This window comes from Mytilus edulis, chromosome 4 (assembly GCF_963676685.1).
Source record: "Mytilus edulis chromosome 4, xbMytEdul2.2, whole genome shotgun sequence".
NCBI lineage: Eukaryota > Metazoa > Mollusca > Bivalvia > Mytilida > Mytilidae > Mytilus > Mytilus edulis.
The window spans coordinates 34,445,523-34,468,186 of NC_092347.1; the positions used below are offsets into that span (position 1 = coordinate 34,445,523).

The 22,664-nt window shown below is 35.0% G+C and overlaps 1 protein-coding gene across 3 annotated transcripts in view; it reads right to left on the bottom strand.

Moving 5' to 3' along the window:
- Positions 1–1,357: 1,357 nt before the first annotated feature.
- The window catches only part of LOC139519540 (DNA polymerase subunit gamma-1-like), a 47,014-nt gene continuing 25,707 nt past the window's right edge, over positions 1,358–22,664 (bottom strand). For all 3 annotated transcript variants that reach the window (XM_071311704.1, XM_071311705.1, XM_071311706.1), the window contains exons 15-23: positions 20,413–20,530; positions 18,785–18,917; positions 18,363–18,469; positions 12,494–12,630; positions 12,022–12,051; positions 9,765–9,879; positions 8,667–8,918; positions 2,572–2,689; positions 1,358–1,836 (exon numbers count right to left, since the gene is read on the bottom strand). In XM_071311704.1, coding sequence (XP_071167805.1) covers positions 1,727–1,836; positions 2,572–2,689; positions 8,667–8,918; positions 9,765–9,879; positions 12,022–12,051; positions 12,494–12,630; positions 18,363–18,469; positions 18,785–18,917; positions 20,413–20,530 — 1,120 coding nt within the window. In that variant the 3' untranslated portion in view covers positions 1,358–1,726. The remainder of the gene's footprint in view (positions 1,837–2,571; positions 2,690–8,666; positions 8,919–9,764; positions 9,880–12,021; positions 12,052–12,493; positions 12,631–18,362; positions 18,470–18,784; positions 18,918–20,412; positions 20,531–22,664) is intronic.

A 22,664-nucleotide genomic window follows, 5' to 3' on the forward strand; every position in this document is an offset into this window, starting at 1 on the left:
ATGTATAGTTCTTAATGCTCAAGTAAGTCAAGTTCATACTTTATTTGGCCTTTTTTTCACATTTTGATTTGAGTGTATTGATGAGACTTTTTAAGACGAAAAGTGAGCCTGGTGTATACAATTTTAATCCTGGTCTCTAGGATGTGTTTTATCTGCATGGACCCACTAGAATCATACATGTCAAATTTAGTAAATTTTGGTTAAATAATTTCAGTGGTAAAGGTCCTAAAACAAAACTGAAAATAATGGCTTGAAAAAGTCATTTTAAGGGAAGTGACTTCAACTAATGGATAGTGGTAAGAGCCATTAGAGGCTCTTTAAAGGAACAGAAGCTAATTCTTGTATACCCTGTATACATAGTGATGGCGAAATTGAGCTTAGTTTATGATAATAACTTTCAATATAGTTTTCTTCTTTGTACCCAATATATTATCTAGGGGTGTACAATAAAGCTGAGTTTTGTTAAAAACATACAGAGGAGTATCAAGGGGTGAGGGGTTGTGTTATGGCACCCCCTCGTTAAGAAGCTAACCATGTTTTTTAATGCATATTTTCCATTCTTACAAGGTCCCTTGTGAACCCCCTTTTTAAATCCTGGATCCTCATCATCCCCCAATGCATTTTAAAGATAATTGTGTACATATGCACAAGGGAGGCTTTGTAAAATATAAAGTTTTAACCATTACTTTCAATTTTTGTCATGTTGATTGGTAGTTATAAATCAATAATTTTGATTATTTTAGTATGTCTATATGATATGTATGAGGAAAAGCTAATTATCAAAGCATCTTCAGTAATATGAGTTCTTACACTAAAGTTCTGATACTGTAGTGTGCAGAGTTAGAAAAGTCCATGTCATGCTAAAGTTAACCTAAAAAAAATCTGAATGAACATTTGGAAAAGGGTTGCAAAAGTGTTGATCAAGAATAAACAGATTATAAGTATAGATTATCAGATTTTCTAGTCATTAATATCTTTATATATCAGCTTCAAGCCACAATGTGAACCTTTTAGGCCACTGAGCGTAGCAAACAAGCTAAAAGGCTTCAAATTGTGTCAAGCAGCTGATATTTTACAATATCTATACTAAGATAACCTCATTTTCTGTTTATTGTTCTATTACTGGTCTTTTTCACCTCCCTTAGACAGTTTTAAGCTTGATTACTCACACATTGTGACATCACTGATAATTTCACCTAAGACATTGTGACGTTGCTGATAATGTCTGCTCTCGCCTCAAAGCCGTGATACAAGAATTATGGAACGACTGTGCAGGTAGATATATGCAGAGGGAAGGAGGATAATAAGAAATATCATGCACATATAAAATTGCTCATAAACTTGCTCAAAATGAAAATAGAATTGTTATCACTTTTATTGACAACTTAGATATCCATCAAAAGAATTATAAAGTTTGTTCTTCAACAATTCTGTTTAAGAATGCCATAGATATTTTGTAACAGTTATTTTAATAAATTTAAATTAATGAGATTCTTAAGAATCCAGATGTGAATAGTCTGCCACTTCTTTTTCAAAAACTTTTGATCCAGCAATTTGCATATTGTTCAAGCTCCAATTTAGACTCATCCATTTGTATTCAGCTCAAGTTTCATCAATTTTTATTCAGTTCAAGCTTCAACTGAGATCTATTAGTTTGTAGTGTCTTTAGTTCTAGTAGTGATTCAACAACTAGAAGTTTTTAGTGTCTGCTTTTGCTGATCAACAGTTATACAGCTTGTTTCTTTTCAACATTAGAATCATTTTCACATGGTAAGTTTTTCTTAGATAATGATCCTTCAGTCATTTTTAAGGTTTCCATGATGTCAAATGCTTGACCTACAATGATAAAAAAAAAATAGGTATAAAATGTTGATAAATAAGGAATCATGCTTATCTTTCCTATAGAATACTCTTCTTGTAAAAATAAACACCCCCTTTCTTTTCCAAATTAAAAAATTAACTGTTACTTATATATTTTAAAATAAAGTTTTGTATATGTGGAAATTGTTACCTTCATAACTTCTTACTTTAGAAAACATCATTCACAAGAAGATATTGATATTGATAAGTTCTGTATTTTTTCTCTTTGTCATATAGTTCAGAATTTTATCGATTTTTTCACACAAACCTTATGCTTTAGACATTCCATACAGAAAAAGTACTTGTTTATCTTTTTTTAATGTTATGTAGATAAGATGTTACATGTCTGTGATTTAGAGACAGTATAATTCACATCAATTGTTAACGTTACTTTTAACACTGTTTTCTTTTAACCATTGTTAATGTCAATATATTCTTTGTTAACATTGTTCTTTTATTATGTTTTATGCTATCATATTCAGTTGAGATTAAACAATCAAACGAAATAGACTTGTTTACTGCCTGTCCATACATTGAATTTTTCCCATCTGTCACAATACATACCTGGATGTATATCATCTTTCTCCATGACTTAACGAAATTGTGAAACATCTTATCCTCCCTTTCCATCATGACATCAAGATAAGATTATATATACTTGGTGTAATATGATATGCTCCCTTCCTATCATTTTAATAAAATGATACATACCTGTTGGAATACCATATCCTCTCTCCATTCCATGTGGATTAGAGGGAGTTACACAGTTCATTGTCACTTCTTTCCTTAGACACTGATCTATGTCTACTGCACTGAAAAATGCTACAGACTGAAATAAAAGATGTACAATTGTTAAATATTTGAGCAAACTAGAGGCTCTCAAGAGCCTGTGTTGCACACCTGTATTTACTGATGCTTTGGAAATCATGTAAAATAAGGTTAAAATCATAATTAATAGTATTATATATTATATATTATAATGATATCTAAGATAATAACAAAAAACAGCAAAATTTCCATAAAATTACTAACTCAGGGGCAGAAACCCAACAACGGATTGTCTGATTCGTCTGAAAATTAAAAAAAACTGAAAAATCTAAATCTGATGAACATTTGTGCCACGTGTCAGATTTGCTCTAAATGCTTTAGTTTCAAAGATATAAACCAATCAAAGAGCTGAAAGCTCTGAAGAAAAATGACGCCACTGTCTCTAATATTGGGATAGTTTTTATGCAAGTCTTTATTTTCACATACTGTAATTAGTTTAACAATGCAACATGTCTCGTAAGCAAATAATTGATATTCGTATATGTGTGTGTGTGAAGTGAAGGTGACAACTGGCTGTTTTTTTTTAAGACAAATGAATAGGTCAAGACTACCTGAATTGTACAAATGAAAACCGTAGAAAGGCTTGTATATTTCTCAATGGTACATAGTCTGAATCCGGGTCCGTTCGCGCCCAACTCATGTTCGCCCTCTTTCACTTTCACACCCTACATGTTCGCACCCAATCTTAATTGGTTTTGTGTTTAATAACTCTGTAAGCAAGTGTTTTCTTATAAGTATAATTGTTGTCATTGTCTTAAAATAAAGTGAGACAGCATTTTTGTTTGTGTTGATTGATTGATTGATTGTTGGTTGCTTAATGTCCAGTGGCAAATATTTCATGCATATTCAGGACGAGAACAAGTTCACAAATAAATACAATAGGTAGGTTGATACAATAGAGGCCATCTGGGATGATGGTCGGAGAAATTTGGACTGCCACCGGAAGAAGAGGGTATATTGGATAGGAACAGAAATTTGGCCTTGCAACAGGCCACCTACGGACCCCTTAAAGAGTTGTTGCAAGGGTTCTTAACGTGCAAAGAGCGTGGCACTCTCTTTACACGAGGCATCAGATTTAACGTCCCCCTTCTGACCGTACGTGACTGCGAACTTGATACATCCCGCACAGCCAAACGGACGCCCCACTTCAGCAAGCGTTTTACTGCCGGTCGGGAGAAGACCAAGTGACCATATTTCTATTCCCCAGTCACCCTTGGGGAGTGTTTGTGTTGAATAAATCTTAATCATGTTTTGGATAGCGTATTGTTATTGCAATTTAAAACAACAATCATGATTTTCCAATTATTCAACTTGAATTTGAATTAAAATTGGGCGCGAATGAGTAGAGTGCGAACGGACCTTGGGTGTGAACGTGCGAACGTGTAGGGTGTGAAAATGTATTGGGCGCGAACAGACCTGATACCACATAGTCTGAACCCCCTTCTCCCACAAAATATTAAGTAAATAATCTTTGTATTACTGTTATCAAAGGTCTAATGAAACTCAGGTAATTTCAAACATTTGTCAAAGAATTCTAGTCAACCGGCACCTGGTTAAATTGGCACCTGGACAAATAAGCACCTGGTTAAATCGACACTGGATATAGTCAATTCGTCACCCATGTTAAATATATATTTTAACAGTATTTTAAGCAAAAAGAGTAAAATTAAGAAAGGGGTTGCCAGAATTTTTTTCAGTATTTAAGCAAAAAGAGTTTAATACTAACTTTCACATTTTTGGGTGTTCATGTACATTTTGTATATATTTATTTTTCTCAACTAAATGACTTTTTTGGCTTATTTTTAATGATATATATATGAATAACCGTTACGGTAGTCCAAATAATTATTACGTCTGGCAAGGCTTTTTAAATTTTATTCTGGGACACCTTCTTATGACCGCAAGGCTATGTTAATTTTTTTCTGGGACGCCTTCTTACGAAGCCTTCTTATGAACATCTAAGGAAGGCGTCCCAGAAAAAAAATAAAATAGCCTTGCCTGACGTCGTTATTATTTGGACTAATACATGAGATATTGGATATTTTTATGCATTATTTTAACCAGTTGAGCATTTTACAGGATTGTTTGTTTAATGCTGTTTAAACTTTACTGAGAAAAAAAAACACCTAAAATTTGCTAATTATTTGGCATGAAAGTTTGATTTATTGAAAGGGACTCATAGTTTTCCATTTTATTTTAATTATTGTCTAATTGTTAAAACAATAGCTTGGGTAAAGGCTTCGTTGTTTACTGTACCCTTATACACAACAACATATTCACTTTGGTTTCGTTGTTTACCTAAATACACAACAACATATTCAGTGAGTGACGGTGGATTTCACAGTGAAATTCACTATGTACTTGGTACCTGTTATTAATTAATTGAATAGAAAATATTATAACAAATATTATTGGATGCCGAATTGACGTCAAATAGGTGCCGATTTGACTAGATGCCAATTTATTCAGGTGCTGACTTGACTTGTACGTTTCAATTCCTCTGCGATCATTTGCGGTATTTTCTTGAGAAAACATATTTTCCATCATCAAAGAGAAAAAGAAACTGCTTGAAAATGATTCTGGAACGCTTCATGATTGTTTCAATAAGTTTAATTCACTCAAAAAACAATTATAAAACTTGCGATGTTTAAACAGGAAGTTTCAAAAGCACGTGTAAAAGAAGAAATTAACCGGTGAGAGTGGAAATCCGTACATAACAGATATCACTATAGTACGACTTTGAAAGCAAAACAGTTCCATCCTTTTGTAAAACAGTCTTTAATATACCTATCACATTAATGTTTGAAGGGGCTAAAGCTTATTCAAACCATATAAGTCGGTATGAAACACCAAAACGGAATGATCAATAACCGATTATGTTTTGTAGTTTACAAATTCTAAACTGGTTCCTCTCAAACTACAACACTTTGTTCGAGTGTAGTGAAATACAAGCAGAAACCAGTTAGTTTGTAAACTGGTTCCTGGCTGATTACTACACAATGATCATGCATAATGATAACACAAGCAGATTCCAGTTTGTATGAAAAATAGTAAATACGAAACCTAGCGCGGTAGGCAGAGAAATGTAATGAAGTTCAGGTCGCCAGTAATGGAACAATGACTGCGTCATTTTCCAAAAACTGCATTTTACTTCTATGTTCCATTTTTAACCATGTTGGTCATGATAGTTGGAAGGCGGGGTCATCGGACACATCGTTTGAACTAAACACCCTTATAATGATAATGGCCAACTATGGTTAAATTTGTCTCAGTAGTTTCAGAGAAGATTTTTGTAAAAGATCACAAAAATTTACGAAAAATTGTTAAAGTTGACTTTAAAGGGCAATAACTCCTAAAGGGGTCGACTGACAATTTTGGTCATGTCGACTAATTAGTAGATCTTACTTTGCTGAACATAATTTCTGTTTACAGTTTATCTCTATAATAATATTCAAAGTAATAACCAAAAACTGCAAAATTTCCTTAAAATTACCAATTCAGGGGCAGCAACCCAACAACGGGTTGTCTGATTTGTCTTAAAGGCAAATAGATCTTAACCTGATGAAAATTTTTACCGCATCAGATTTGCTTTTTATGCTTTAGTTTCAGAGATATAAGCCAAAAAATTGCTTTGCCGAGCACAGCTGGATACGACCCCAGAGGTCCAACCCTGAACAGTTGGGACAAAAATGGACATAATATTCGCACTTGATACAGGTCTGAATTTGGATACACAATGCTGTTGTGAATTGACCTCCCCCCAAACCCACATCTAAAAAAATGTTAACCCCCCTTTTTTTGGTTTTGTGCAATACACTATGCTGTTGCCTATTGACCCTCCTTTCTTTTGGCAAATAGTCCAAAACCTGACATTTCTTTATACATAATATACAAGTAGTGTAAGGGAGGTAAATGCAAACATGCACAACATTGTATTTCAATTTGAATTACCTCCCTTACACTGCTTTTAAATTGTCTTAATAATTGTCCATTAACCAGAAAAATTTGTAAGGGTTCCTCGGAACCCAGTGTCTCGCCTACTTTTGCTGTTAATCGCAGACTCAACAAAAATGAAGAAAAACATCAATAAAAATTTCCCTCTCTATACTGTCTTTTGATTGAAAGAAGCTTCCAAGTTTGGTAAAAAATCCAGGATAATTTATGAATCTAATAAATGTTTTATAAACTTTAACTGCAGACTGTATGTAATGTTAACTGGAAGAAAAACTAAGTCCATTTATAAGTAAAATACGGAAAAAGTGATTTTTTTTTTTACAAAATTTACTTCTGAATAATATCTTATGATCAGAAACAAGCTTTTGTCTGAGTTTGGTAGAAATCCAGGATAGTTTAAGAACATTATAAAAATTTTAAAAACTTAAACCACAGAGTGAATGTTTTGTTTCTGGCAAAAAAACTAAGTCCATTTATAAGTAAAATACGGAAAAGTGGAAATTGATTTTTACAAAATTTTCTTCTTGATACTATCTTATGATCATAAACATGCTTCTGTCCAAGTTTGGTACAAATCAAGGATAGTTTATGAAAGTTATTAAAATTTTAAAAACTTTAACCACAGAGTGAATGTAATGTTTCCTCGCAGAAAAACTAAGTCCATTTATAAGTAAAATACGGAAAAAATGGAATTTTATTTTTACAAAATTTACTTCTGGATACTTTCTTATGATCATAAACAAGCTTCTGTCCAAGTTTGGTAGAAATTCAGTATAGTTTAAGAAAGTTATTAAAATTTCAAAAACTTTAACCACAAAGTGAATATTTGTGGACGCCGCCGCCGACGACGACGGAATGTAGGATTGCTTAGTCTCGCTTTTTCGACTAAAGTCGAAGGCTCAACAAAAACCTAGTTTTCCCCCTTTTTTGCCCCTAATTTCTAAATGGTTTGAGCCATAACCCCCCAAAAGTTGATCCCAACCATCCCTTTGTGGTATGAAAACTTGTGGTATAATTTCAGAGAGATTCATACACTTAAACACAAGTTATTGTCTGGAAACTACAAAAATGCTTATTTGGGCCCCTTTTTTTGGCCCCTAATTCCTAAACTGTTGGGGCCATAACCCCCAAAATCAATCCCAACCTTCCTTTAGTGGTATTGAACCTTCTGGTAAAAAATTAGAAAGATCCATTCAAATAAAGTTATTGTCCGGATACTAAATGCGTCTTCAGACGAAAACGCAGACAACGACATGATAGCATTATATGACACAAAATATTTTTTGCGGTTGTATAAAAACTGCATTTTACCCCTATGTTCTATTTTCAGCCATGTCAGCCATGTTGGTTGGCAGGCGGGGTCATTAGACACATATTTTTAAACAAGATACCCAAGTGATAATTTAGCCAAGTTTGATTGAATTTGGAACATTAGTTTCAGAGAAGAAGATTTTTGTAAAAGTTAACAGACAATGAGGACAAGGACGGACAATAGGCGCCAAGTGATGATTAAAGCTCACTTGACCTTTCAGTACAGGTGAGCTAAAAAATCTAGTTGTGTGAATAGGTTACTGGTCATTAAATGACTGGTAACATATTTCATATTTTGCAAACCAATTTCTTTCAGTAATTATCGACAATTCTACATTCATTAAAATTTCTAGGTATTATCTGAATTTTTCTAATTTTCATTGTTTTTTAAGGATTTTTCCCTACCAGGAATGCATGAAATGTATTAATAAACTTTTCCCTGTATGAGATAAGCATGCTTTTTACATTCATAATTACAAATTCTTTTCTTAAAACATTAACCATGGTGGCTTTTAAAATGTAGGCTGTTTTGCGTCAGTTGATAGTGGGAGCTGGTTTTAATCAGACTGTTTCAATTATTTCAACAAATCTTGATTACCATGAGACAATCTGGTTGATTAATTGTTTTTTTTTTATCCAGTGGCAAATATTTCATGTATATTCAGGACTTTATAAATAAAGTCAATAAAACAGAGCCACAAGGTGAAACATACCTGAGGAAGATCTTCCATACCAAGTTTGTAGGCAAACAATGACCGTGTCAACAGATTTGTAATATGTAAGGCTAATGCTGCTCTATACTGATCCTCTTCTTTCACTAAATATCGTACTTCATCATGGATACTAATGGCAAATCTTCCATCAATGTCATATTCATCTAACAACCATCGCATACACACCAACATCAAATGTAGGAAGTCTACTGCTGAACTTTGTACCACCCAGTTAATTCTACTGGTCATAAACTAAAACAGAAACATAACAAGATGGAGAAAATGCAGTTTGATTTTTTATTTAGATTGCACTCAGAATCTAAATAATATTAGTTCACTAAAAAGAATGAATTTTTAAATTGCTTTGAGGAACAATGTGCTTTTATTTCAAAAAGGTCTGTTAAATAAAACAGAAGAAAAGGTATGAAGTCCAATGCTTACATACAGCTTAGACTTGATCAACAGGATAAATAATTTCTGTGCTAAAAATCAATGATTAAAAGTTTTGCTGTAGAGCAACGAGTGTTATTTACAAATTATTTTTTTTATGGCTTACTACAAATCATTTATAAGACTCAGTGGTGAAGTTGTACATATACAGTTGTCTCATTGGCTCTCATACCACATCTTCTTATTTTTATAAATGATGGTATCCATGTTGGCTAAGCATAATGTGTAAGTAACTGATCCTTCTTCTATTCATCTTAAAATGATTGGTTATGACAAAATAGAGAAAAATAATCAGCTGGCTTGTAATTATCATATTAACAGATTGATCTTTATGCTGTATAATTTTTATTTTCTGAGAGTCTAAATTGTGAAAAGGGAGACAACTCTAAATCACAGACTGGAACCAAATCGAGATATTCAGTTAAACTGAGTATATTCAAGGTCATATACTGAATTGACATAATTTTCATGCAAGATTCATGCTTTCTTCAGTAATAATATGCATATTTTTAACTTAGACAATAAAGTGTTACTGCTTTACTGTTTGATGAATACATTAATGCATTTCCAGTCAAATCTCTTGAGATTGCAGACTCAAGTTATAAAACATCACTATTAATGATTTATAGTCTGAGATCAAATACTTACATCATCGCCAACATTATCTGGTTCTAATGCTTTACTGATACAACATCCAAGGACTGGAGTACGAGGCAAATCTGAAGTAGCTATATCTTCCAGTCTGTTGAACATTTCACTCTCACTGTAAATTTAAATTGTGATTAAATGTAGACCTTTATACAATGTACTTTAATAAATGTAGACCTTTATCAAATGGTGACCATCATAAAATGTAAACCTTCGTTAAATGTTTATGCGACTATTAATTAGTAGATTTTCTTTCATGGTACCTAAATTGGGCTTTTCTAAGTCATATTTTAATACACTTAATTTTCAACTCATCTAATCTAAATGATAAGCCTGTATCTGATACATGCTGTATTTTAACAGGCCATGGATTAATAATACCAGTACAGTGAAACTTCTCAAAACCGGCCGCCTGTCGGACCACGGGATTTGGCCGGTTTTCAGGGGTGGCCGGTTTGTTGAATTTGAAATTAACAAGAGTTACTTCCCTTTAATATTTGTGCATTTGTATTTTTGACCATGTATTGTACCTCAATCATAAAGTTTGTTTTGTTGTGTAAATTTAGCTTTGTATTCTAAATTGATTATGAAATAAATAATAAAACATCATTTGTACTATTATTTTTTATTTTGCAGGAATAACAAATAAAATGCAACTATATAACAAAACAGTTTTCATATTAATATATTATATTATTGCAATCATTTGACATACACATTCATCAAAGACAATCAATCCAGTCACGTCTCAATCGTTACAGCTGTACAGACGTGTTGGGCCAGCTCTCCTTTACCCGCTATCTTTGATGAGGGTTTGCAGTTGGATGATCAACGACTTACTACTTTAGATGACAGAAACAAATCCAAAGCCACAGTAAACATAGTAGTTGGCGTATTCTCGCGTTAACATGCACTCCAAAACCCATTGTAGATGGGGGAGTGTTATGCCGATTAACGTACGAGGGCTGTATCCTAGGTGTTAGATCATTGACCTTCATTTCACTGCCTCACCGCTTTGGTCCTGATAACGCTTCCTGTCATCTTTAGCACTATGTCTAAGACTCATCTACTAGTACTCCATCATCGAGGTTAGCATGCTACCAAGCTGACCAAACTGGCCCTGAAAGCAGCCGTTGTGAAGAAATAACAAAAAAAAGGTAAACAAACCAAAAAGAACTCACAAAACCAAGATGGCAACCTCAAAAATGGCCACCACCACCTGTTCCTGACTGATGCCGGCAAAAAATATTTAAACACTCACCAATCGCATTCGGGCACCGAGCCGACCATGCAAGGGCTGTATAGCCAGTCAAGGTCGTTAAAAACTTCCATTTGTTTTGACCCACATAAAAAACATGGGTACCATACGGTGTTAAATCTTTAAAAGCAGTACACAGACATTACAGCACTACACATGTTCATAAATCAAAGAATTTGCAGGTGGAGTTAAATCTTTGCTTTGAAGAATTATAATTAAGCTCAAACTGTTGCAGATAAGTATCTTTCTTGCGTAGAATATCGCCGACTGTCGACTTGCCTACTTTATACTTTTCAGCAAGCTCTCTCTGTGATGGCTTAGGTACTGAGTCATGATCTTTTATCAATTTCACTTAATCACTAAGTGACAACTCTACACGTTGACATTTCACTGGACAATTGATGAATAATTTCAGTAACTACCCTTTTTATTTTACTAAAAGCATGTATCATTAGTATAAATTAAACATCAATAGTTTATCCCCACAACATATATACGATTTATTTTGAAAGATCAAAGTGATTAACTTCTGTAATTTGCCTAAGAATTAATTTTTTAAATGATCAAATAAAGTAGCCAATGTAAAACATTTAATGAAAACTAAGCATCATCATTGAGTAGCTTGGGTGAAGATCATAATCTCTAAACCGATAATTAATTCGGGTATTGATTTAACATTGACAGGTAAACACTACTCAGTGGCCATGCAGGTGTCCTAATTGACCGGACTAACTTGTTTGTTTATATAACAGTATTGTGTACAAAAAATGTATGGACTAATGATTACAAATGACAAGGCCGGTTTTATGAGGTGATATTTTATTGATTTTGATTACACAAATATCGGTTGGTATCCAGTTTAAAGAGGTGGCCGGTTTTATAAGGTTACCTGACCGTTTATTTACATACACGCCGTCCGGGACTTGCCGGTATGAAGGGAGAACTGGTATTAAGAGGGACGGGTTTAGAGAAGTTTCACTGTAATTAAATTATACTTACGTTCCTTCTGCCCATTTACCACCTTTTATTCTGAAAAAAAAAAAGATTTGTTTAAATGGTCAATTAAATTGCATGGAATAAATTATAATGAATGTTATGAACCTATCAGACTATAAAGTGAGCAGAGCTGACAAAATATATTCCTCTGCTTCCAACAAACAAACATTTCCTTACAAAGATTTCATTTCAGATTAAACAACTGAATGAACAACATGGGTGACAATTAATAGCTGAAAAAAACAAACGAAAATAAGCTTTAAACAATTAACATGACATTACCCTTTAATTTTAATTCATAATGTCTTAGATAGAATAAAACAATGTGGTTTAGTGCTCATAAAAAAATCTGTCTTTTAATTAAATTTTCACAATATTCTTGCTATTATTGCTTTGATTCCTTAGATGATGTCAGATATGATACATTTAGTTATATCTGTCCAAAAAGTAAACTTTTTAAGCATGAACATCTTACCTTCTACCTTTTGTTGTACCAAACATGATCTTAGCTTTAGTTGCTGCTTCTTTTGGTGTAAGTCGATGATTGAACTGCATCAACAATCTCTCTGCAAACTTCTGTCCTGCTCCATAAATTCTTCCATAGTTAAACACCTAATTAAAATAATATAATAATAAAACATGTGTAAACAAGAATGTGTCCAAAGTACACGGATGCCCCACTTGCACTATCCTTTTCCATGTTCCATGGACTGTAAAAATTGGGTAATAATCTAATTTGGAATTAAAATTAGAAAGATTATACCATAGGGAACATCTGTACTAAGTTTCAAGTTGATTGGACTTCAATTTCATCAAAAACTACCTTGACCAAAAACTTTAACCTGAAACTCCCACTTTCATTTTCTATGTTCAGTGGACCGTGAAATTGGGGTCAAAAGTCTAATTTGGCTTTAAAATTAGAAAGATCATATCATAAGCAACAAGTGTACTAAGTTTCCAGTTGATTGGACTTCAGCTTCATCAAAAACTACCTTGACCAAAAACTTTAACCTGAAACTCCCACTTTCATTTTCTATGTTCAGTGGACCGTGAAATTGGGGTCAAAAGTCTAATTTGGCTTTAAAATTAGAAAGATCAAATCATAAGCAACAAGTGTACTAAGTTTAAGTTGATTGGACTTCAGCTTCATCAAAAACTACCTTGACCAAAAACTTTAACCTGAAACTCCCACTTTCATTTTCTATGTTCAGTGGACCGTGAAATTGGGGTCAAAAGTCTAATTTGGCTTTAAAATTAGAAAGATCATATCATAAGCAACAAGTGTACTAAGTTTCCAGTTGATTGGACTTCAGCTTCATCAAAAACTACCTTGACCAAAAACTTTAACCTGAAACTCCCACTTTCATTTTCTATGTTCAGTGGACCGTGAAATTGGGGTCAAAAGTCTAATTTGGCTTTAAAATTAGAAAGATCAAATCATAAGCAACAAGTGTACTAAGTTTAAGTTGATTGGACTTCAGCTTCATCAAAAACTACCTTGACCAAAAACTTTAACCTGAAACTCCCACTTTCATTTTCTATGTTCAGTGGACCGTGAAATTGGGGTCAAAAGTCTAATTTGGCTTTTAAATTAGAAAGATCATATCATAAGCAACAAGTGTACTAAGTTTCAAGTTGATTGAACTTCAGCTTCATCAAAAACTACCTTGACCAAAAACTTTAACCTGAACAGACGAATGGACTCACGGACGCACAGACGCACAGAAGCACAGAGGCACAGACCAGAAAACATAATGCCCCTCTACTATCGTAGGTGGGGCATAAGAGGCACAGACCAGAAAACATAATGCCCCTCTACTATTGTAGGTGGGGCATAAAAATAGTTATTTTTAAGTCAAATACATAAATATTGACATGTTTAAGATATCAAAGTGACATCATTAGTGATTTTTCTGCCCTGAACTATCAAGATTATATTAACCTGTTCATTAATAAATTAAATCGACAGCAGCATTATGGCAATCACACATCTACATATTTATATAGGTATAGCACTTAATAAACATAAATAACTATAGGTGTGTTATACATGTAACTGTGCCTTATGTTTTTATACCTTAGCATGATCCCTACTGATACCAACTGTTTCTGCTGTTTTACTGTGGAGGTCTGTTTTGTCAGCTTTGTTTCCTTACCTTAGCATGATCCCTACTGATACCAACTGTTTCTGCTGTTTTACTGTGGAGGTCAGTTTTGTCAGCTTTGTTTCCTTACCTTAGCATGATCCCTACTGATACCAACTGTTTCTGCTGTTTTACTGTGGAGGTCAGTTTTGTCAGCTTTGTTTCCTTACCTTAGCATGATCCCTACTGATACCAACTGTTTCTGCTGTTTTACTGTGGAGGTCAGTTTTGTCAGCTTTGTTTCCTTACCTTAGCATGATCCCTACTGATACCAACTGTTTCTGCTGTTTTACTGTGGAGGTCAGTTTTGTCAGCTTTGTTTCCTTACCTTAGCATGATCCCTACTGATACCAACTGTTTCTGCTGTTTTACTGTGGAGGTCAGTTTTGTCAGCTTTGTTTCCTTACCTTAGCATGATCCCTACTGATACCAACTGTTTCTGCTGTTTTACTGTGGAGGTCTGTTTTGTCAGCTTTGTTTCCTTACCTTAGCATGATCTCTACTGATACCAACTGTTTCTGCTGTTTTACTGTGGAGGTCAGTTTTGTCAGCTTTGTTTCCTTACCTTAGCATGATCCCTACTGATACCAACTGTTTCTGCTGTTTTACTGTGGAGGTCAGTTTTGTCAGCTTTGTTTCCTTACCTTAGCATGATCCCTACTGATACAAACTGTTTCTGCTGTTTTACTGTGTAGGTCTGTTTTGTCAGCTTTGTTTCCTTACCTTAGCATGATCCCTACTGATACCAACTGTTTCTGCTGTTTTACTGTGGAAGTCAGTTTTGTCAGCTTTGTTTCCTTACCTTAGCATGATCCCTACTGATACCAACTGTTTCTGCTGTTTTACTGTGGAGGTCAGTTTTGTCAGCTTTGTTTCCTTACCTTAGCATGATCCCTACTGATACCAACTGTTTCTGCTGTTTTACTGTGGAGGTCAGTTTTGTCAGCTTTGTTTCCTTACCTTAGCATGATCCCTACTGATACCAACTGTTTCTGCTGTTTTACTGTGGAGGTCAGTTTTGTCAGCTTTGTTTCCTTACCTTAGCATGATCCCTACTGATACCAACTGTTTCTGCTGTTTTACTGTGGAGGTCAGTTTTGTCAGCTTTGTTTCCTTACCTTAGCATGATCCCTACTGATACCAACTGTTTCTGCTGTTTTACTGTGGAGGTCAGTTTTATCAGCTTTGTTTCCTTACCTTAGCATGATCTCTACTGATACCAACTGTTTCTGCTGTTTTACTGTGGAGGTCAGTTTTGTCAGCTTTGTTTCCTTACCTTAGCATGATCCCTACTGATACCAACTGTTTCTGCTGTTTTACTGTGGAGGTCAGTTTTGTCAGCTTTGTTTCCTTACCTTAGCATGATCCCTACTGATACCAACTGTTTCTGCTGTTTTACTGTGGAGGTCAGTTTTGTCAGCTTTGTTTCCTTACCTTAGCATGATCCCTACTGATACCAACTGTTTCTGCTGTTTTACTGTGGAGGTCAGTTTTGTCAGCTTTGTTTCCTTACCTTAGCATGATCCCTACTGATACCAACTGTTTCTGCTGTTTTACTGTGGAGGTCAGTTTTGTCAGCTTTGTTTCCTTACCTTAGCATGATCCCTACTGATACCAACTGTTTCTGCTGTTTTACTGTGGAGGTCAGTTTTGTCAGCTTTGTTTCCTTACCTTAGCATGATCCCTACTGATACCAACTGTTTCTGCTGTTTTACTGTGGAGGTCAGTTTTGTCAGCTTTGTTTTCTTACCTTAGCATGATCCCTACTGATACCAACTGTTTCTGCTGTTTTACTGTGGAGGTCAGTTTTGTCAGCTTTGTTTCCTTACCTTAGCATGATCCCTACTGATACCAACTGTTTCTGCTGTTTTACTGTGGAGGTCTGTTTTGTCAGCTTTGTTTCCTTACCTTAGCATGATCCCTACTGATACCAACTGTTTCTGCTGTTTTACTGTGGAGGTCTGTTTTGTCAGCTTTGTTTCCTTACCTTAGCATGATCCCTACTGATACCAACTGTTTCTGCTGTTTTACTGTGGAGGTCAGTTTTGTCAGCTTTGTTTCCTTACCTTAGCATGATCCCTACTGATACCAACTGTTTCTGCTGTTTTACTGTGGAGGTCTGTTTTGTCAGCTTTGTTTCCTTACCTTAGCATGATCCCTACTGATACCAACTGTTTCTGCTGTTTTACTGTGGAGGTCTGTTTTGTCAGCTTTGTTTCCTTACCTTAGCATGATCCCTACTGATACCAACTGTTTCTGCTGTTTTACTGTGGAGGTCAGTTTTGTCAGCTTTGTTTCCTTACCTTAGCATGATCCCTACTGATACCAACTGTTTCTGCTGTTTTACTGTGGAGGTCAGTTTTGTCAGCTTTGTTTCCTTACCTTAGCATGATCCCTACTGATACCAACTGTTTCTGCTGTTTTACTGTGGAGGTCAGTTTTGTCAGCTTTGTTTCCTTACCTTAGCATGATCCCTACTGATACCAACTGTTTCTGCTGTTTTACTGTGGAGGTCAGTTTTGTCAGCTTTGTTTCCTTACCTTAGCATGATCCCTACTGATACCAACTGTTTCTGCTGTTTTACTGTGGAGGTCTGTTTTGTCAGCTTTGTTTCCTTACCTTAGCATGATCCCTACTGATACCAACTGTTTCTGCTGTTTTACTGTGAAGGTCAGTTTTGTCAGCTTTGTTTCCTTACCTTAGCATGATCCCTACTGATACCAACTGTTTCTGCTGTTTTACTGTGGAGGTCAGTTTTGTCAGCTTTGTTTCCTTACCTTAGCATGATCCCTACTGATACCAACTGTTTCTGCTGTTTTACTGTGGAGGTCAGTTTTGTCAGCTTTGTTTCCTTACCTTAGCATGATCCCTACTGATACCAACTGTTTCTGCTGTTTTACTGTGGAGGTCTGTTTTGTCAGCTTTGTTTCCTTACCTTAGCATGATCCCTACTGATACCAACTGTTTCTGCTGTTTTACTGTGGAGGTCAGTTTTGTCAGCTTTGTTTCCTTACCTTAGCATGATCCCTACTGATACCAACTGTTTCTGCTGTTTTACTGTGGAGGTCTGTTTTGTCAGCTTTGTTTCCTTACCTTAGCATGATCCCTACTGATACCAACTGTTTCTGCTGTTTTACTGTGGAGGTCTGTTTTGTCAGCTTTGTTTCCTTACCTTAGCATGATCCCTACTGATACCAACTGTTTCTGCTGTTTTACTGTGGAGGTCAGTTTTGTCAGCTTTGTTTCCTTACCTTAGCATGATCCCTACTGATACCAACTGTTTCTGCTGTTTTACTGTGGAGGTCAGTTTTGTCAGCTTTGTTTCCTTACCTTAGCATGATCCCTACTGATACCAACTGTTTCTGCTGTTTTACTGTGGAGGTCAGTTTTGTCAGCTTTGTTTCCTTACCTTAGCATGATCCCTACTGATACCAACTGTTTCTGCTGTTTTACTGTGGAGGTCTGTTTTGTCAGCTTTGTTTCCTTACCTTAGCATGATCCCTACTGATACCAACTGTTTCTGCTGTTTTACTGTGGAGGTCAGTTTTGTCAGCTTTGTTTCCTTACCTTAGCATGATCCCTACTGATACCAACTGTTTCTGCTGTTTTACTGTGGAGGTCAGTTTTGTCAGCTTTGTTTCCTTACCTTAGCATGATCCCTACTGATACCAACTGTTTCTGCTGTTTTACTGTGGAGGTCAGTTTTGTCAGCTTTGTTTCCTTACCTTAGCATGATCCCTACTGATACCAACTGTTTCTGCTGTTTTACTGTGGAAGTCAGTTTTGTCAGCTTTGTTTCCTTACCTTAGCATGATCCCTACTGATACCAACTGTTTCTGCTGTTTTACTGTGGAGGTCAGTTTTGTCAGCTTTGTTTCCTTACCTTAGCATGATCCCTACTGATACCAACTGTTTCTGCTGTTTTACTGTGGAGGTCTGTTTTGTCAGCTTTGTTTCCTTACCTTAGCATGATCCCTACTGATACCAACTGTTTCTGCTGTTTTACTGTGGAGGTCTGTTTTTGTCAGCTTTGTTTCCTTACCTTAGCATGATCCCTACTGATACCAACTGTTTCTGCTGTTTTACTGTGGAGGTCAGTTTTGTCAGCTTTGTTTCCTTACCTTAGCATGATCCCTACTGATACCAACTGTTTCTGCTGTTTTACTGTGGAGGTCTGTTTTGTCAGCTTTGTTTCCTTACCTTAGCATGATCCCTACTGATACCAACTGTTTCTGCTGTTTTACTGTGGAGGTCAGTTTTATCAGCTTTGTTTCCTTGTAAGGTCATCCAACCAAAAGCTGTACAACCTACATAAAAGTAATACTGTAGGTAGCTTTGAAACATTCAGTTACAAAATAATAGGTCTTTACAAAATCTTATATATCTTCTCAATTTTCCAAAATTGTGTATTTTTATGTAAGAAAGTACAAAAGAAAAAAAAAATCAAACATTTTTGTCCTTCTTAAAAAAAATTGCAATTGTAATTGTAATTGTAACTGTCTTATAACATATGCATGCCGTCAGATGTTTTCTGCTCTTTGGTCAGGTAGTTGTCTCTTTGACATATTCCCCATTTCCATTTTCAATTTTTTACAATAATTTCTGTATCAATATAATCTAACCATGAAGTTTGGCATATGAGTCTCCTATAATTGCAGAAATCCAGAGTTCCTGTGAATCTACATCAGCTCCTACAAAGTTGTACCCTGGTGGTGCCTGTACCATAGCTTTTAACTCACTTCCTACTCTGTCAGGCTAAAAATAGACATAATAATGTCATAATCAACATCAGCTCCAACAAAATTATACCCTGGTGGTGCCTGCACCATAGCTTTTAACTCACTTCCTACTCTGTCAGGCTAAAAATAGACATAATAATGTAATAATCTACATCAGCTCCAACAAAGTTATACCCTGGTGGTGCCTGCACCATAGCTTTTAACTCACTTCCTACTCTGTCAGGCTAAAAATAGACATAATAATGTAATAATCTGCATCAGCTCCAACAAAATTATACCCTGGTGGTGCCTGCACCATAGCTTTTAACTCACTTCCTACTCTGTCAGGCTAAAAATAGACATAATAATGTAATAATCTGCATCAGCTCCAACAAAATTATACCCTGGTGGTGCCTGCACCATAGCTTTTAACTCACTTCCTACTCTGTCAGGCTAAAAATAGACATAATAATGTAATAATCTACATCAGCTCAAACATAATTATACCCTGGTGGTGCCTGCACCATAGCTTTTAACTCACTTCCTACTCTGTCAGGCTAAAAATAGACATAATAATGTAATAATCTGCATCAGCTCCAACAAAATTATACCCTGGTGGTGCCTGCACAATAGCTTTTAACTCACTTCCTACTCTGTCAGGCTAAAAATAGACATAATAATGTAATAATCTGCATCAGCTCCAACAAAATTATACCCTGGTGGTGCTTGCACCATAGCTTTTAAATCACTTCCTACTCTGTCAGGCTAAAAATAAACATAATAATATAATTTATGAAGTTTTATCTATAAATAGAATTTATTTTTTTATATCAAAAACATAAAAAGATTCTTTCTTTCAAATTATCACATATATTTTTTGCTATATTAATGATTAATTAATTTACTAATCTAATTATCTCTTGATAGTTTCGGAACACTCTAATTCAATACTCTGAAAACTGAGTGATAATGTAGGAGGAAAGGATGAGCTGAGTAAATGTAAACATTACTTCTCAACGGTCTTTAAAAACAAATCTATTGACTATAAGTCATGAATGAACCTTGAAACCTAATTAATTTATATTTTTGCCATATTAGCCTGAAAAGTTATTCAAAAGTATATTACATTAATAATAAAAGTGAGAATGGAATTAGGGAATATGTCAAAGAGACAGCAACCATACCAAAGAGCAATAACAGCTGAAGGCCACCAACGGGTCTTAATGCATCGAAAAAATCCTGTACCTAGAGGTGGGCCTCAGCTGGCCCCTAAATAAGAATGGGACACATATTTCCATTCCCTTAGATGCCTTTTTATAATGATTGAACTTGTAACTTATCAAGTCCAACATATTAAATTAGAAGTCCATGGGGTTCAAAATTCTTATGAATTGGGAGACGGATTTATAAAAGTTCACCAAACTTTTTTCCAAATGCCATATTTGAATTTCATGTAAAATTGTAATACTTTATTGTTATACAATTTTTTATTACTAAATACTGTTGAAACTAAAATTCTAAAGCATCCTTACATATGCATTACTTGCTGTCAGCCATGTTGCCTCGACTGCACGCCTGGTGATGGTTCCAGCTGATACAATTCTTGGGACTATAGCACCATAGTAACTATCCTCTTCATATTTACTAGAACTACAGTGTAAAAAATATAAATTATCATTATTCACAATAGTAAAGTAAACATTTATTCATTTAGGGGCCTCTGTGGCTGAGTGGTCTAAGTAGTTACTACTGTAATCACTAGCCAGTCAACACTGGAGTTGTGAGTTCGAACCCTGCTTGTGCAGCTGCACTTGACTCCAATATTAATTGACTAGGATAGTCAGTTTTCCTATCAAAGCTCGGGCTTTCCGGCTTCCTCCACCAATAAAAACTGGCTGTCACGTTATAGCCAAAGAGCAGTGCTTAAAAGGAGCATTCAAAATACAAAAATCAAATCAAATAATTTATTCATTTATACTTATGTCTTTTTATAAATTGGCAAAATTTAAATAACTTTAATGATCATTCCATTTTTAATACAGTCAGTGCAGCTCTCACAAGTGTAAAATAATAAACTAACTTTAATATGCTTACATCAAATGGTTTTCAATACTAAGTACTCATAGGTTTATATTAAATGTATCTATACTATTAAACGAGAAGACCTCATTTTGTGTGTCGCTTCTCTTCCTTCCACAATAAATCAATCACTAAGCCTCTGTGTCCTATAGGTAATATGCATAGTCACATTTGTCATCCATTCTTATGATTATTCAGATTGAGTTATTTTGGGAGAAAAACAACAAAAAAGGAGTCCGGATATGATTCCGTCATCAGACTGAATTTTAGTCATAGATAAGACTTCTGGTTTGAAACATGCACAAATACAACAAATCGTATGATAGATAACAAAAATGAAAAATAAACAAGCCAATCAGAGCGTTTTCAATATCATTAGATCGCAAGAACCACAACTGTTATACCTTCTTATAGAGGACAATTACATACCTGTCAACCTCTGAAAATGAAAAGTCAGGTCATGACCTGCATTGAGAAAAAAAATCTCAGGTCATAACGCGTACGACATTTTGCGGGCTCAATTGAAGAACAAAAATATGTTTACATATAATTTATATAGTCAATATGTATATGAAACAGTTAGAACATGTATACAAGTTTATTTCAGACTATTGTTATATTCCATAGTAGCAGACTTGGCATTCTTTAAAAGAACTGCACTTGGTTTCAGTTCATAGCAATGTAAATGTGTATTCATTTTACAAGAAAGAAGAGCACACAGTGTATCCTTATTAAGATCAGCCCTACACTCTGTAGCTATTTTCTTTACTAAAGAAAATGCCCTCTCACTGTCTGCATTGCTGTTTGGCAAAACCAGTAATGTTTTAGCAAGTTTTGACAAAACAAAAAATCTTGGCTTGTTTTCAACTACCACTTTGTTATTTTCAACTGAAAGGGCCCTCTTTACTATTTGGGTGGTTTTAGTTTTTCCACAGGAATAACCTGAAGCTATTTCACAGCTCAGGTAAACAGTCCTACATTTTGACTTTTGGTTACATTGAAAAAGACCGATAAAACCGAAGGTCGTATTACTTCTAAATACCGGAAACAATTCCGGTCAGAAATCCGGGTGAAACGGGTAATGTTAGAAATTCCCGGGACCCGCCGGGTAAAGAAAAACTCCCGGGTGAGAGGTGAAAATAACGGGTGTCACCCGCAAAAAACGGGTGAGTTGACAGGTATGCAATTATTTTTCGCGTTGATCTACATGTAAACTATTTTTATACTACTTCAATATATAGAGACTCTGTATTCTGTCTACTGTTTTCTTTGAAATGTTAGCGTTTACTATCCAAGGGTCATACCAGTTGCATATATATTAAAATAAGTAAAACATGTGACACAAGTACAACCAATCGTATGATAGATAACAAAAATGAAAAATAAATAAGCCATCCAGAGCGTTTTCCATATCATGGTGTTTAGATCGCAAGAATCACAACTATTATACCTCGAGCTCCTTAGAGAGGACAATTATTTTTCACGTTTCATATCATGGTGTTCAGATCGCAAGAACCACAATTATTATACCTCCTTAGAGAGGAGAATTATTTTTGGTGTTTATCTACATATAAACTACGATTATACTACTTTAATATATAGAGACTCTGTATTCTGTCAGGGACTTTCTATGTTAATATAGAAAGTCCCTGATTCTGTCTACTGTTTTCTTTGAAATGTTTACTATTTAAGGGGTCATACCACT